The sequence below is a fragment of the Artemia franciscana genome, chromosome 11, assembly GCF_032884065.1.
Source record: "Artemia franciscana chromosome 11, ASM3288406v1, whole genome shotgun sequence".
NCBI lineage: Eukaryota > Metazoa > Arthropoda > Branchiopoda > Anostraca > Artemiidae > Artemia > Artemia franciscana.
In genome coordinates this window covers 22,168,605-22,182,400 of record NC_088873.1, presented here as the reverse complement: position 1 = coordinate 22,182,400, position 13,796 = coordinate 22,168,605, and the positions used below count along the sequence as shown (strand labels likewise).

The 13,796-nt window shown below is 37.0% G+C and overlaps 1 protein-coding gene across 4 annotated transcripts in view; it reads left to right on the top strand.

The window, feature by feature from the left end:
* The window catches only part of LOC136032962 (synapsin-like), a 194,034-nt gene that overhangs the window by 43,598 nt on the left and 136,640 nt on the right, over positions 1 to 13,796 (top strand). For all 4 annotated transcript variants that reach the window (XM_065713454.1, XM_065713455.1, XM_065713453.1 and 1 more), the window contains one exon: positions 2,509 to 2,644. In XM_065713454.1, coding sequence (XP_065569526.1) covers positions 2,509 to 2,644 — 136 coding nt within the window. The remainder of the gene's footprint in view (positions 1 to 2,508; positions 2,645 to 13,796) is intronic.

Sequence of the window (13,796 nt, the reverse complement as noted above, 5' to 3'; positions counted from 1 at the left end):
TGCAAAATTTCATCCCCCTCCAACTTTTCCTTCATGGGGAAAATCTGGCCGAAAGTTTCGACCCGTCAACCCCAGCCCCCCTTTAACGTTGTCCGATCGGGCTGAAATTCACAAGTTAAGGTCCCCTAGGGCCCAGAAGCTTATCCGCGAAATTTCAGCTCGATCCGATAACTCCTTCCCTGTTTTCCGGAAACCACGCATAGCCACTTAAAATTCATTTTCTTTTTTTTTCTCGACGCCTACAGGTCACATCCGACATCGGATCTGGGTGTACGAGGACTCATTCGATGCGGAATTCTCCGAGTAAGTGCCCTTCAAAGTTTCGTAGGAAAATCTTAACCCCCCGAGAGTTTCGACCCCCCAACCCCCCCCCCTTTTAACGTTGTCCGATCGGGCTGAAATTCACAAGTTAAGGTCCCCTACGGCCCAGGAGCTTATCCGCGAAATTTCAGCTCGATCCGATAACTCCTTCCCTGTTTTCCAGAAACCACGCATTAGCTACTTAATTAACGCATTTCTCTCCATAAGAGCCCATGTTAATTTGAAATTTTTAAAAGTTATTGAGAAGTTATATTTACACACATGTAAGTGATTAGCTCAGTCGGTAGAGCGTGGGACTTTTAATCCTCTGGTCAAGGGTTCAAGTCCCTTACGGGCGGTTTTTTTAACAACATCAAAATAAAAGTGTATAATTTTGATAACACCTGGACAGCTTATCAATTGAGAGATAACAGAATATTAGCTTCTTATGAGCAAAAGAAACATTTCGGTCATTCTATCTATTTTTTTTCTATTTTATACAATGATTTAAAAGCGGGGGTGGCGGCAGCCACCCAAGTTCCTCTCCTAATTCTTGTACGAGGAGTACAGGAATTATTAAATTACATCCACCATGGATTGTAGAAAAACGTACAGAAATAATATGAAAAAAACTTCGTTTTCTTAAAGAGTTAAAGAGGCTGCGTCCCAAAGTCGAACCTTAAAACGTACAGGAATTAGAAGAGGCAGTTGGGGGGCTGCCGCCCCCCAAACCCCCAGCTTTTAAAGACTCTTATGTACAGGTTTTTTGTTTTTTTGCTAACCCCCCGCTCTTGGCTTCGGAAAGGCCCTCTTTTAATTAACAAAAAATTTAAATGAATGAAATATGGAATAACTTCGAAAAATGTTAAACACAAGAGGACAGGAGAACCATTGCGCCGAAACTAGTAATTAGTAACAATGAAGTCCCCCCACAAAAAAAAACCTGTACAAAAGAGTCTTTAAAAGCTGGGGGTTTGGGGGGCGGCAGCCCCCCAACTGCCTCTTCTAATTCCTGTACGTTTTAAGGTTCGACTTTGGGACGCAGCCTCTTTAACTTTTTAAGAAAACGAAGTTTTTTTCATATTATTACAAATAAAGCGAATCAACTTAGTTGAATCCAGTACTGCCATCGTTTGGCACTACTTCTTTTTAAACTGGGAAGCCTAAAATATAGTTATTGATACTTTTAAATCAATCTGCTTCTCAGAATTTTAAATTGATCTTCGGGGTAAAGTCGTTGTTTGGTGCCCTAAACTACCTAAACTGTGGTAAAGTGGTAACCCAACCACCACTGTTATTTTGGCGCTTGGCTATCCGCGAAAATTTTCTGACAGCGCCCTTGGCCATGTGTGTAAGAGTAAAGATAAACGTAATTATAGAATATATTCATTGGGATTATCAAAACCTTCATTATCAAATATTTAGCGAAAATTTGACCTAGGCAGGATCTAAGTACTTCTTTTCAGAGACATGGGCATGCAAATTTAGTTTTGATTCTTAATTTTGACAAATTTTGATCCCTCCTGACCAATTGTGGGTTATTTGTCCTGGATTAAGTCAGTTCTTATTATCCATACAAGCTGTTATCTTAAATCTTCAAATGAGTACAAAAAAAGGAAAAAAAAGAAAGAAAACTCAGAACGCAAAGTACGGCCTCAATAACAAAAACAAAACGTAGTATTAACAAGTGATAAAGATAAGAATTCTCAGCAATATAGCACAACTGTCACGTATGCTGTTTTATTATTAAGCTAAGATTCGCAATAATCGAATAGTATTGAGGAAAAAACGATTATGTAGATTGAGATTCCTATGTAATTAATTGAAAAAGACAAAGAAGAACACAAATTGGGGAAAAAAGAAAGAAAAAAAAACGATCGAAGATGCCACACCTTGTTAAAACTGCTTTAATTTTCTAAAAAAAAGAAAGAATTGTGAGGGTTTTATTCACTGGTGAAGAACAGTTATGATAGTACTTCAGTCTCAAAGCATATAAGCTTTTTTTTCGCCCAATTGACTAAAACGTCTAATGCGATTACTTTTATTATCATTTGCATGTTTCTAAAATATTATTTCCAAACTTGTTCTCTTTGTTTTGTTTTTTGTGAGTCGCCTCCCTTGTTATTATTGGGTCTATTTGATTCAAAGAAGCACGAATTATTCCGTTGCATATTTTCCCCCTTATTCTATTCTATCTTTTTCTTTCAGATCTTTTAAACCCGATTTCGTTCTAATTCGTCAGAATATCAGAGATGCAGATCAAGACCATAGATCTGTCCTCTTTGGATTGATGTATGGAAATATACCAAGTATAAATAGTCTCGAATCAGTGTACGGCTTTTTGGTAAGTCTTGTTATTTTCGATGGTTTTGCTTCTAGCCATTTTTGACAGTAGTGTTATTTGGAATGACTTGGAAAATTTTGGATGTTTTCATAGTTCCAACCTGTTTTTCGCAGTGTTTTCTGCGATTTTAGTACATTCTTTCTTCAGTTTTTATGTTTCAAACAGTTCGTGGTAATGAACTGTAAGTAAGGAGTAACTCAGGCCAATAGTAACCAAAGTACTAAAAAAGGCAATTTTGTGTTAACAATCATTGCATCAAAAAAATTGACTATTTATACTGATTCCAAACATGTAGAATTCATTAAGTTTGATGATACTCATTTAAAGCTGCGAGCCCGAGAAAATTTGCCTGATCTTCGAAAAAGGGGAAAACACACCCAAAAAGTCAAGCAATCTTAATGAAATCATACCATCAGACTTAGCATTCAGAAATACATGCTGTTGAGGTCTAAAGCTCCTATCTGCAGAAATGGAGAATTTTGCTTTTTTCCACAAGAAAGATCATGGATGTGTGCTTGTTCGTTGTTTTTTTAAAGGGGAAATCGTATCGAACCAATGGTCCTAGAAGATCGGGAGAGGACTCATTCAAACGGAATTTAAAAGTCCTGTGCCCCTTTTCAGCGAGCAAAAAAAAAAATGTACCACGGGGAAGTGACGTTATCTGCCATTTTTTGGCACCAAACTATGATTTTGCCCCTAACAAGTACCAATTCGCTATCAAATGAAAATTATGAGATAGCCAAGGACCTCTTCCCCCCTAAGGATATAAAAATAATGGATCTTCTCCCCACCCGCCATATATTGAATTTTTTCCAGACTCTGACGATGTCTATACTCTAGACATACATGTCCGTCCGAAGAATAATGTCCATGGAGTAGCACCCTTACACCGTCTGCACACACATAGAGTTTATCCAATACGGGTGGCATGGCGTTTTTTTTTTCATTCTAGCTATGTAGTTTTTAAATTTTAAGATATAATTGCCTTGACTTTCGCTCTTGGAATGAGATTACTTTCTACGCAGTTTCTATAGACACTCCTGTCGAAATTTTCTTTCACATAGCGTTCTTGGCACCCACTTGCAGACTTTATTGATTTCCTTATTGTGTGTTTGCACACAGTACACCATCAAAACCTGCAAGCACAACATTGGAAATCAAGTCGCTCCCCGTCTCGTATTTTAATAATAATATACTTGGGGCCTGGTGCTTCACTAGCACCGGGTAAATGGACTCGTCCTAATTGGTAAAGTCCATTCAAGAGCTAATGTACATACCTTTTTCCAAATCTTGTAATAAATTTTCGGTTTTAACTATTAGCAAAAGTGAATCGGTGTTCCCATAATATACTTGAACTTGTCCCTTTCTTGGCCATTGGTGCCTACACACATTGTAAAATAATTTCAAAATGAGTTTTTTTCAGATTTGTGTAATTGCTCTACCAGCAGCAATAGTTTTATTTAAATAACGTTTTTTTTTATTTCTATATAAAAGGACCATATCGGAGTCTATGGCGGTGAATGATATGAAGTTTAGATCGGCAATGATTCGAGCACATCCTTTTGGGTCGGTTACAAGGTCTTAACGACTCCTATTGTGCACACACTCGCACATTTTACCGAAGGTTAAATTTAAAATTAGTCTAAAAATCTCCTTTTCAACCTTCGTTTTTGCATCTGAACGTTTACTGACAAAAGTGTCAATAAACGTTTTCAGATATGTCTTTTGATCGAGTCGGAGGTCTCTTATGTATCTTTGTGACTTTTAAAATTTTGGCTAGCATTCATCTCAAAAGAACGCAATGTACTACGATATTCTGTTTTGGACAAAGGTCGGCAATACATTTTTTTGAAGGTGCCCAGTGTACCCCCCTATCCTCTACTAAATAAATATTATATGGACTCAATGAGTCCTTAGTCACCGGTCTGCTTATGCACGGGAAAACAAGATCCTTTTCCAAGTATTAAAGTTCCACAGTTATTACACCATCAATTTCAAAAAACCATCCTTGCTGTCCATTCTCTTCAATAGCGGCAATGTCGGATAGATTTGGAGCACAATAATCGCTAAGTCATTTGTAATTACCACACGACAAAGAGAAATGAGACATTGCTGACGTACGAAGGGAGTTCATATCCAGAAAAACTGCATCCGGCTTTACATCGGTGTGTTGTCCAGTCGGGTCAGTTGTCAGGATAAACTCCGTGGAAAACACACCCTCCCCTCATTAATCTCTCTACAAAGATACTGACCCACGTCGGCGATCAAGCCTATTTCCTGTTTACTGATTTTAAGATTTAAATCCATCAACAAATGAGGAGTTGAAAAATAATAACCCGAATCCAACCCAAATTCCTAATAGATTTCATCGTTGTTTTACGCACAATATCCAGGAACGTCAATGCGTCACTTACCAGGTACATTTCACAATAACCCTCTCTATTTTTACACTCTCTCTTAGCCCAAGCCCTCTTGGCAAATTCATAGTCGGCAGTGGTGTATTGCCGATTGTGAAGTCATAAAACGATTCGATGGACGGTAATTTATCATCACGAAGCTTCGAAGTGGAGTTGTAGTACTCATACGGGTATATTCCCTTACACGTTAATAAATTATATATTTCATCATTTGGAAAGCGCTGTTTAAGGAGGGGGAAACTATTAAAGTCATCGATTTTCTCTACTTGAATTAATTGACTGAGGGATTTGTACTCCCGGGGCCTCAACGAGTATTACCGATCAGTACCCCCATGGGGCCTCAACGAATATTACAAGCCAGTACTCTGATTGCATAAGGTCTGTCGAGCATCTGGTATTGTGTAATCATTCATGTTGTCGATAACACAATGATAACTCCTTTCAAACAGAGGCTGAATCGACTCTGGTCTCTGATAAAATGACACATCTAGGACATTTTTTTATTATATCTGACTCAGTTTGGTTGAGATCTCATAATTGAATACAAATACAGAGAAGATTGCAACAAAAGTTAGAAGCATTTTATAAAAAGACTTCCTTTGGCAAACAACAGCTCAGGTCCAACATATTTTGATTCTGTTCATCTTCGAATTTTAGAAGTGATATGTTTTTATGTCTCTTGCGAAAAACTCACAAGAATCCTTTTATGCGAATAAAGATCTTTCTTTTTTGTTCATCTTTGAATCGTTATAACTCTTGGTACTTGAAAAACAAGAAACAATTTAGTCCTTTCAGATTAAACCTGATGAAGTAGAAAGGTATTCGTAAGTACGCAAAGACCTTCAACATTGTGCTCCAATTTTTATTATCAGTCAATATGTGCAAAATTTCGGCGACTCGGTGTGTGTATCGATTCTATTTAATCCTAAAAACGTGCTTTAGTTAATCGATCATGGCTTAGAAATCACTCGAAATAGAATAAGACATATTTCAATCTGCTATTATATTTTGTAGGTTTTTCTACTAGCACCCTAAACAATAGCCTACCAGCTGTGTAGTAACCCTACTTAGTCCCCCCAGCCTTTCACTACTAATGGTATGATAATTTTCTGTACATTTTCCTTACATAAAATTAGTGATACTCCCGAATATCTTGCTTAGACTAGGCGATAAAGTTAATGGTCTATTATTATTTGCAACCTTTCTTTCTGAAAAAAAAGGTAAGATCAAAAGCTTTACCTGTGATAAAGGACAGCAACCCTAACTCTTGGCTGTTCCAGGCTTCAAGCATAGTCGTCATCTTTTTTGAATCCTTAAAATGGGGTAGCTATTTTTCAATGTCGGGAAGTTTATTTTGTTAATTATTTTTTAGCGTCGTTAACCATTCTACAAATCATCCTCACACCATGCTGTCAAGGGTTGCCATCTGGCGAGGGTCAAAATCAATAGATTCTAGTGATTTTTGTGTTTTTGTTTTATTTAGTGATTTTCTTCAACAATCTAGTGATTTATGTGCTGTTTTAGTGATTTTTTTGTTTAAGCAATATAAAAAAAGTCACTGGAAATAGTAATTAGGGGTAGCAACACTGATGCTATCTGAAGGCGACATGGCTGCGCAGGCTCGTCTCTGAACCGGTACTACTCAGAACTTGCCTCTTCGCTCATGCAATTCCAATTTCCTTTTGATTTTTCCTCATGTGCTCTTCTTCCTATCTATATGAGGACGTCCTGTTCTTTCTCTTGCTAGATTGCCAATTAGCCATACTCTTTATTAAAGTAGCTTTCAAAATGTAGATTGTAGAAGTCCAGTGACAAAGATATAACCTTTTACTAATATTTTTGGTTTTGATTAAGAAAGACAAGTAAACAATTATTAAACCACTTCCACGGAACAAGTAAAATGACTTAAGGATAAAAGCTGGGAGCAATAATAGAAACAAAGAAACTTGCAGTTGATTTATTACGGCTAGGAAAGGAAATAAGATATTTTAAGAGCTAATTAATTATTGCTAACAGATCTGGGTCAAACCACGAATTAGCTCTTAGTTCATGAAGATAGTGACAAATATGTGTTGCCGTTTCGCTATTTCGGGAATGTCAAATTGGATATGATCCGCTTTTGTGTAGAGCTCTGATTGTACGTTATCTTTGACTACGCATTTCCACTACAGTAGAGTTTTGTTGGCTGTACTGCTTTAGCTGGGTTTACTGCACCGGAAGGTGTTGCAAATGAAAGTAGCGCCGCAAATTTGGCAAACTTAACTGATCTCACAGCGACAGCTATTTTGTGATCTTTACAATAATCTTTTTTTTTCACTTACTCTGGGACATGGTCTCCCTTTACTAACCTGTTTCTAGCCCCGACAGCTAAGACGTGCATTTTAAATAACCTAGATGTTTTGCAACGAATATTATTGTTATACCTTCAAGCCATTCTTTTTATATTTTAAGATCATGGGTGTGACTACGCTACCGTAGATACACGTGTATTTCACACCTCTTTGCTTTCTTTCATGAGCACCTTAATCAATAAATTACTTTTAGTAATTTTAATTACTTTTCTGCTATGTAGTTTAAATCTACAATAGCTTTTAGATTTTAATTGCTCTTTAGAATAAACCTATAGTTTACGAAAGACTCCTCAAGCGCAAGGGTCATTGAAATTCAATGAGAAGTATTAAAAATAAACTTTAATACTAAATCGTAAATAGCGAGGGATTGAGGAGTGTGCAGTCTCCCTCATATCGTTTAAAATTTTAATGTTGATTCTTACTTTCGGTCGAATATACTTGTTTTTTTATTTGATCAAACAGTTCGTGGTACCGAACTATAGTAAGGAGCGACCCGGCTCAATAGTAACCAAAACTCTAAAAAATGGAATTTTGATAACAATAGCTACATCAAAAGAATCGCATTTTAATGCTGGTTTTAAATATATAAGTTTCATCAAGTTTAGTCATACCCATCAAAAGTTACGAGCCTGAGAAAATTTGCCTTATTTTAGAAAATAGGGAGAAACACCCCTAAAAGTCATAGAATCTTAACGAAAATCACACCATGAGATTCAGCGTATCAGAGAACCCTATTGCAGAAGTTTCAAGCTCCTATCTACAAAAATTTGGAGTTTTGTATTTTCTGCCAGTAGGCAGATCACGGATGCGTGTTTATTTGTTTGTTTGTTTGTTTGTTTTTTTCCCCAGGGGTGATCGTATCGACCCAGTGGTCCTAGAACCTTGCGAGATGGCTCATTATAACGGAAATGAAAAGTTCTAGCTCCCTTTTTAAGTGACCAAAAAAATTGGAGGGCACCTAGGCCCCCTCCCACGCTAATTATTTTCCCAAAGTCAACGGATCAAAATTCTGAGATAGCCATTTTATTCAACGTAGTCGAAAAACCTTATAACTATGTCTTTAGGGACGACTTACTCCCCCCACAGTCCCCGTGGGAGGAGCTACAAGTTACAAACTTTGACCAGTGCTTACATATAGTAATGCTTATTGGGAAGTGTACAGACTTTTTCAGGGGGATTTTTTGGCTGGGGAAGGGGTTGACAAAAGGGGATATGTTGGGGGAACTTTCCATCGATGAATTTGTCATGGGGGAAGAAAATTGCCATGAAGGGAGCGCAGGATTTTCTAGCATTATTTAAAAAAAAAAACAATGAAAAAATAAATATGAAAAGTTTTTTCAACTGGAAGTAAGGAGCAGTATTAAAACTTAAAACGAACAGAAATTATTACGCATATAAGGGGCTCACCTCCTCCTAATACCTCGCTCTTTACGCTAAAGTATTTTTAGTGATTTCAACTATTTATTCTACGGCTTTTGTGATTCAGGGGTCATTCTTAATGAATTGGGACAAAATTTAATCTTTAGTGTAAAGAGCGAGGTACTGACGAAGGGGTGAACCCCTCATATATGTAATAAAAATATGAGATTACAAAAGTTCGTTACTTAATCTAATTTATAAGTTAAGTTTATCTTTTACTAATAAAAACATTTGTAAAAAATTTAAAGTTCTAGTTGCCTTTTTAAGTAATCAAAAAATCGCAGGGCAACTAGGCTTCCTCCACCGTTCCTTTTTTCTCAAAATCATTCGATCAAAACTATGAGAAAGCCATTTAGCCAAAAAAATTAGCCTTGCCATTTAGCCTTGCAAATTTCGTGTTAATTATTCCTCAGCGGAGAGCCAAAATCAAAACATGCATTGATTCAAAAACGTTCAGAAATTAAATAAAAAACAAGTTTTTTAACTGAAAGTAAGGAGCGACATTAAAACTTAAAACGAACAGAAATTACTTCGTATATAAAAGGGGCTGCTTCCTCATCAACGCCCCGCTCTTTACGCTAAGGTTTTTTACTGTTTTAAAAAGAAGATTTGAGAGAAAGGGTCAAACTTTAGCGTAAAGAGCGGGGCGTTGATGAGGAAGCAGCCCCTTTCATATACGAAGTAATTTCTGAATCTCAACACCCCTGCTAACGCAAATGGATGGACCCCCTTTTGTGACTGCTGTTGCTTTATCTATTTAAGGACCTTTTGTATTCGAGGGCGTATATTTGATGGTCATCCTATTTTTGAAGATTAAAGCGTGATATAGCCAAGAGTGAGAGCTATTAAGCAAGAGTAGAGCGTTATGGGAGATGTCTTTGATCTTAACCCTTTTCAAAAAGAGGGGTTGTAAATAATCATAGCAACCGTAATTCAATTTTTTTTTTTTAGCTCCTAGTCTAAAGAAGGTTCTGGGGCTTCTTATTAATCCAAGATAAGCAAAATGAATAAAAATTATATTATAATCAAGGAGGCACACTCGTGCCTCTATAAAGAGGCGACACACGACAATGTTAAGCGATCTTCGGTTCCAGTGGTCGCAGATGGATGGGGAGGGATGCATTTCGTAGCCCGAGCTCCAACTAAGAAACCTGCAAAATTTCATCCCCCTCCAACTTTTTCTTCATGGGGAAAATCTGGCCGAAAGTTTCGACCTGTCAACCCAAGCCCCCCTTTAACGTTGTCCGATCGGGCTGAAATTCACAAGTTAAGGTCCCCTAGGGCCCAGGAGCTTATCCGCGAAATTTCAGCTTGATCCGATAACTCCTTCCCTGTTTTCCAGAAACCACGCATAGCCACTTAAAATTCATTTACTTTTTTTTCCTAGACGCCTACAGGTCACATCCGACATCGGATCTGGGTGTACGAAGACTCATTCGATGCGGAATTCTCCGAGTAAGTGCCCATGAAAGTTTCGTAGGAAAATCTTAACCCCCCGAAAGTTTCGACCCTCCAACCCCCCCCACCCCTTTTAACGTTGTCCGGTCGGGCTGAAATTCACAAGTTAAGGTCCCCTACGGCCCAGGAGCTTATCCGCGAAATTTCAGCTCGATCCGATAACTCCTTCCCTGTTTTCCAGAAACCACCCATTAGCTATTTAATTAACGGATTTCTCTCCATAAGAGCCCATGTTAATTTGAAATTTTTAAAAGCTATTGAGAAGTTATATTTACACACATGCAAGTTATTAGCTCAGTTGGTAGAGCGTGAGACTTTTAATCCTCGGGTCAAGGGTTCAAGTCCCTTACGGGAGGTTTTTTTTCACAACATCAAAAAAATTTTGATAACACCTGGACAGCTTATCATTTGAGAGATAACAGAATATTAGCTTCTTATGAGCAAAAGAAACATTTCGGTCATTCTATCTATTTTTTTTTCTATTTTATACAATGATTTAAAAGCGGGGGGGGGGGTTCCTCTCCTAATTCCTGTACGAGGAGTACAGGAATTATTAAATTACATCCACCATGGATTGTAGAAAAACGTACAGAATTAATATGAAAATAAATTAAACCTGTACAAAAGAGTCTTTAAAAGCGGGGGGTTTGCCTCTCCTAATAGTCTTCTTATAGTCCTAATAGTCTAATAGTCCCATGTTAATTTTTGAAATTCTTAAAAGTTACGAATATCAACATTCAAGTACATCAAAACAATCAGCTCGGCACGGCGAGAATGACTGCAAGCATCATAAAAATCCAGCTCCATTCCAGATGTCCGAAATAAGTGTGATATAAATGTGCTTTAAGTATATATTTTATAGCCTTTAAGTGCTCATTGCCAATTTTTAGGCGAATTTTCAAATGTTTTGAAGAAGTTTAAGTTTTTCTCGATTTAATGAAACGTGGATATTTACTTATTTTATATAAATAGTTGCTAAATAAGATAAATAATATATAATTTACTATAATTACCTAAAGATGTTTCCTATATGAGAAGGCATTTTTAGAATAAATTCTTTATTATAGGCTTTTGGACGTAGCGATCAAAATAAAAGTGTATACTTTTGTTAACACCTGGACTGCTTATCATTTGAGAGATAACAGAATATTAGCTTCTTATGAGCAAAAGAAACATTTCGGTCATTCTATCTATTTTTTTTTCTATTTTATACAATGATTTAAAAGTGGGGGGGGGATTGGGGGGCGGCAGCCACCCAACTTCCTCTCCTAATTCCTCTACGAGGAGTACAGGAATTATTAAATTACATCCACCATGGATTGTAGAAAAACGTACAGGAATAATATGAAAAAAACTTCGTTTTCTTAAAGAGTTAAAGAGGCTGCGTCCCAAAGTCGAACCTTAAAACGTACAGGAATTAGAAGAGGCAGTTGGGGGGCTGCCGCCCCCCAAACCCCCAGCTTTTAAAGACTCTTTTGTACAGGGTTTTTGTTTTTTTGCTAACCCCCCGCTCTTGGCTTCGGAAAGGCCCTCTTTTAATTAACAAAAAATTGAAATGAATGAATAATGGAATAACTTCGAAAAATGTTAAACACAAGAGGACAGGAGAACCATTGCGCCGAAACTAGTAATTAGTAACAATGAAGTCCCCCCACAAAAAAAAACTGTACAAAAGAGTCTTTAAAAGCTGGGGGTTTGGGGGGCGGCAGCCCCCCAACTGCCTCTTCTAATTCCTGTACGTTTTAAGGTTCGACTTTGGGACGCAGCCTCTTTAACTCTTTAAGAAAACGAAGTTTTTTTCATATTATTATTATTAAAAGGATGTGGGACTCTTAGGGAATCAATAGAAAAATATGCAAGGAATAACAGTAAATTATTCGTGGCATTCCTTGACTTACGAACAACCTATGATGGTGCAAATAGAACTTTATTATGTACTCAGCTTCTGAAATCTGGCTACCAACGGCGTTTGTGAACTTGTGAGAATGGACTTTCAAATATTAGATCAAGTTAAAATACCAGGTAAAGAACATTCAGTTTCGTTTGACTTTATCAAAGGGATCAAGCAAGGGAACAGTAAATCACCAAGACTTTTTAGTTTGTTTATTAATTAACTTAAAAACTTTTTCCACAAGTCAAGTTTTAAAAAAAAGGTAAAGAGCTCCAAAGCCAAGAATGGGCAAGAATTAAGTCAAATAATATCCCAAGCGTAAATATAACACAGATCACTATCAATAAATAAATGAAACTCAAAACGAACAGAAATTACAATATATAGCCCAGTCAAACTCAAAACGAGCTAAAATTCGAACCTGTAGGACTGATAACCCCCCATGCCTTCTCAAGACAAGAATACAAATTTTCGCTTTGCTAAAAAAAAGCAAAAAACAAAAAAGTGATAGTTGATTGTCAATTTAATTGGCATATACCTACATTTGTTCTTTAAGGTTTTGATAATTTTTTGATAATTATTGACAATTTTAAGGTTTTGATAATTTTTTATTTATTGTAAAGTGATTATTGTAGTGATTTGTGGGAGTTTTACGCTTGGAAGATTATCTGATTTAATTTTTGCTCATTCTTGGTTTAATAGAGCTCTTTACTTTTCTTTGAAAAACATGCCTTGTCTAAAAAGTTTTTAAAATTAATTTCTGTTTTCTAATATCCCTAAAAACACAGTTGCTGGACTGTTCTACTATGCTGAACAAAATGGCCGTCTTAAGGGGGAGGAATTTCCCCTTCATATATTTAATTAAAATATTTTAAACAAATAAAACAATGAAAACATTTGAGAGGTATTTTTTTCAGTAAAGTGCACATTGTGTTCTGGTCTTGAGAAGGTATAAGGGTTGTCAGAGACATAATATCCAGAACTTTCAACTACGCTGAACTAAATGCCTATCTCAAAATTTTGATTAGATGTGTTTTGGGGATAGATGGGCGTGGGAGGGGGGGCTTGTTACCCTCCAATCACTTAACTAATAAAAATGGCACTAGTTCTTTCGATTTCAAATCGAATGAGCCTTTTCCCAAGTTTCTATGACAAGAAATGGCCATCTCACAATTTCCATCAGAGGCATTTTGGGAAAATATGAGGTGAATGTGTGTGTGGGGGGGTATCCACCCTCCTGTCAAAATTTTGATTAGATGTGTTTGAGGAAATTTTGAGTGTGGGAGGGGGTTTAGTTGCCCTCCACACCCTTACGACTATTAAAAAGGGTATTGGCCCTTTCCATTTCCAATCGAATGAGCTATTTTTTAAGTTTCTACGAAAACAAATGACCCTTTCAGAATTTCTATCAAATGCATTTCATTGAAACCCAATGTGTTGGGGAGGAATATACACCCTCCAATCCCTCTGAATCTTACAAAGGGTACTAGAACTTTTGATTACCAATCCAATGAGCCCCTCCGAAGTTTATACGATCACCTTTTCTATATGTCCCTTATATGCCCCCCCAGGGCATAACTCAAAACCCTTGCCCTGAGGACTATGGGGGGGGGGTT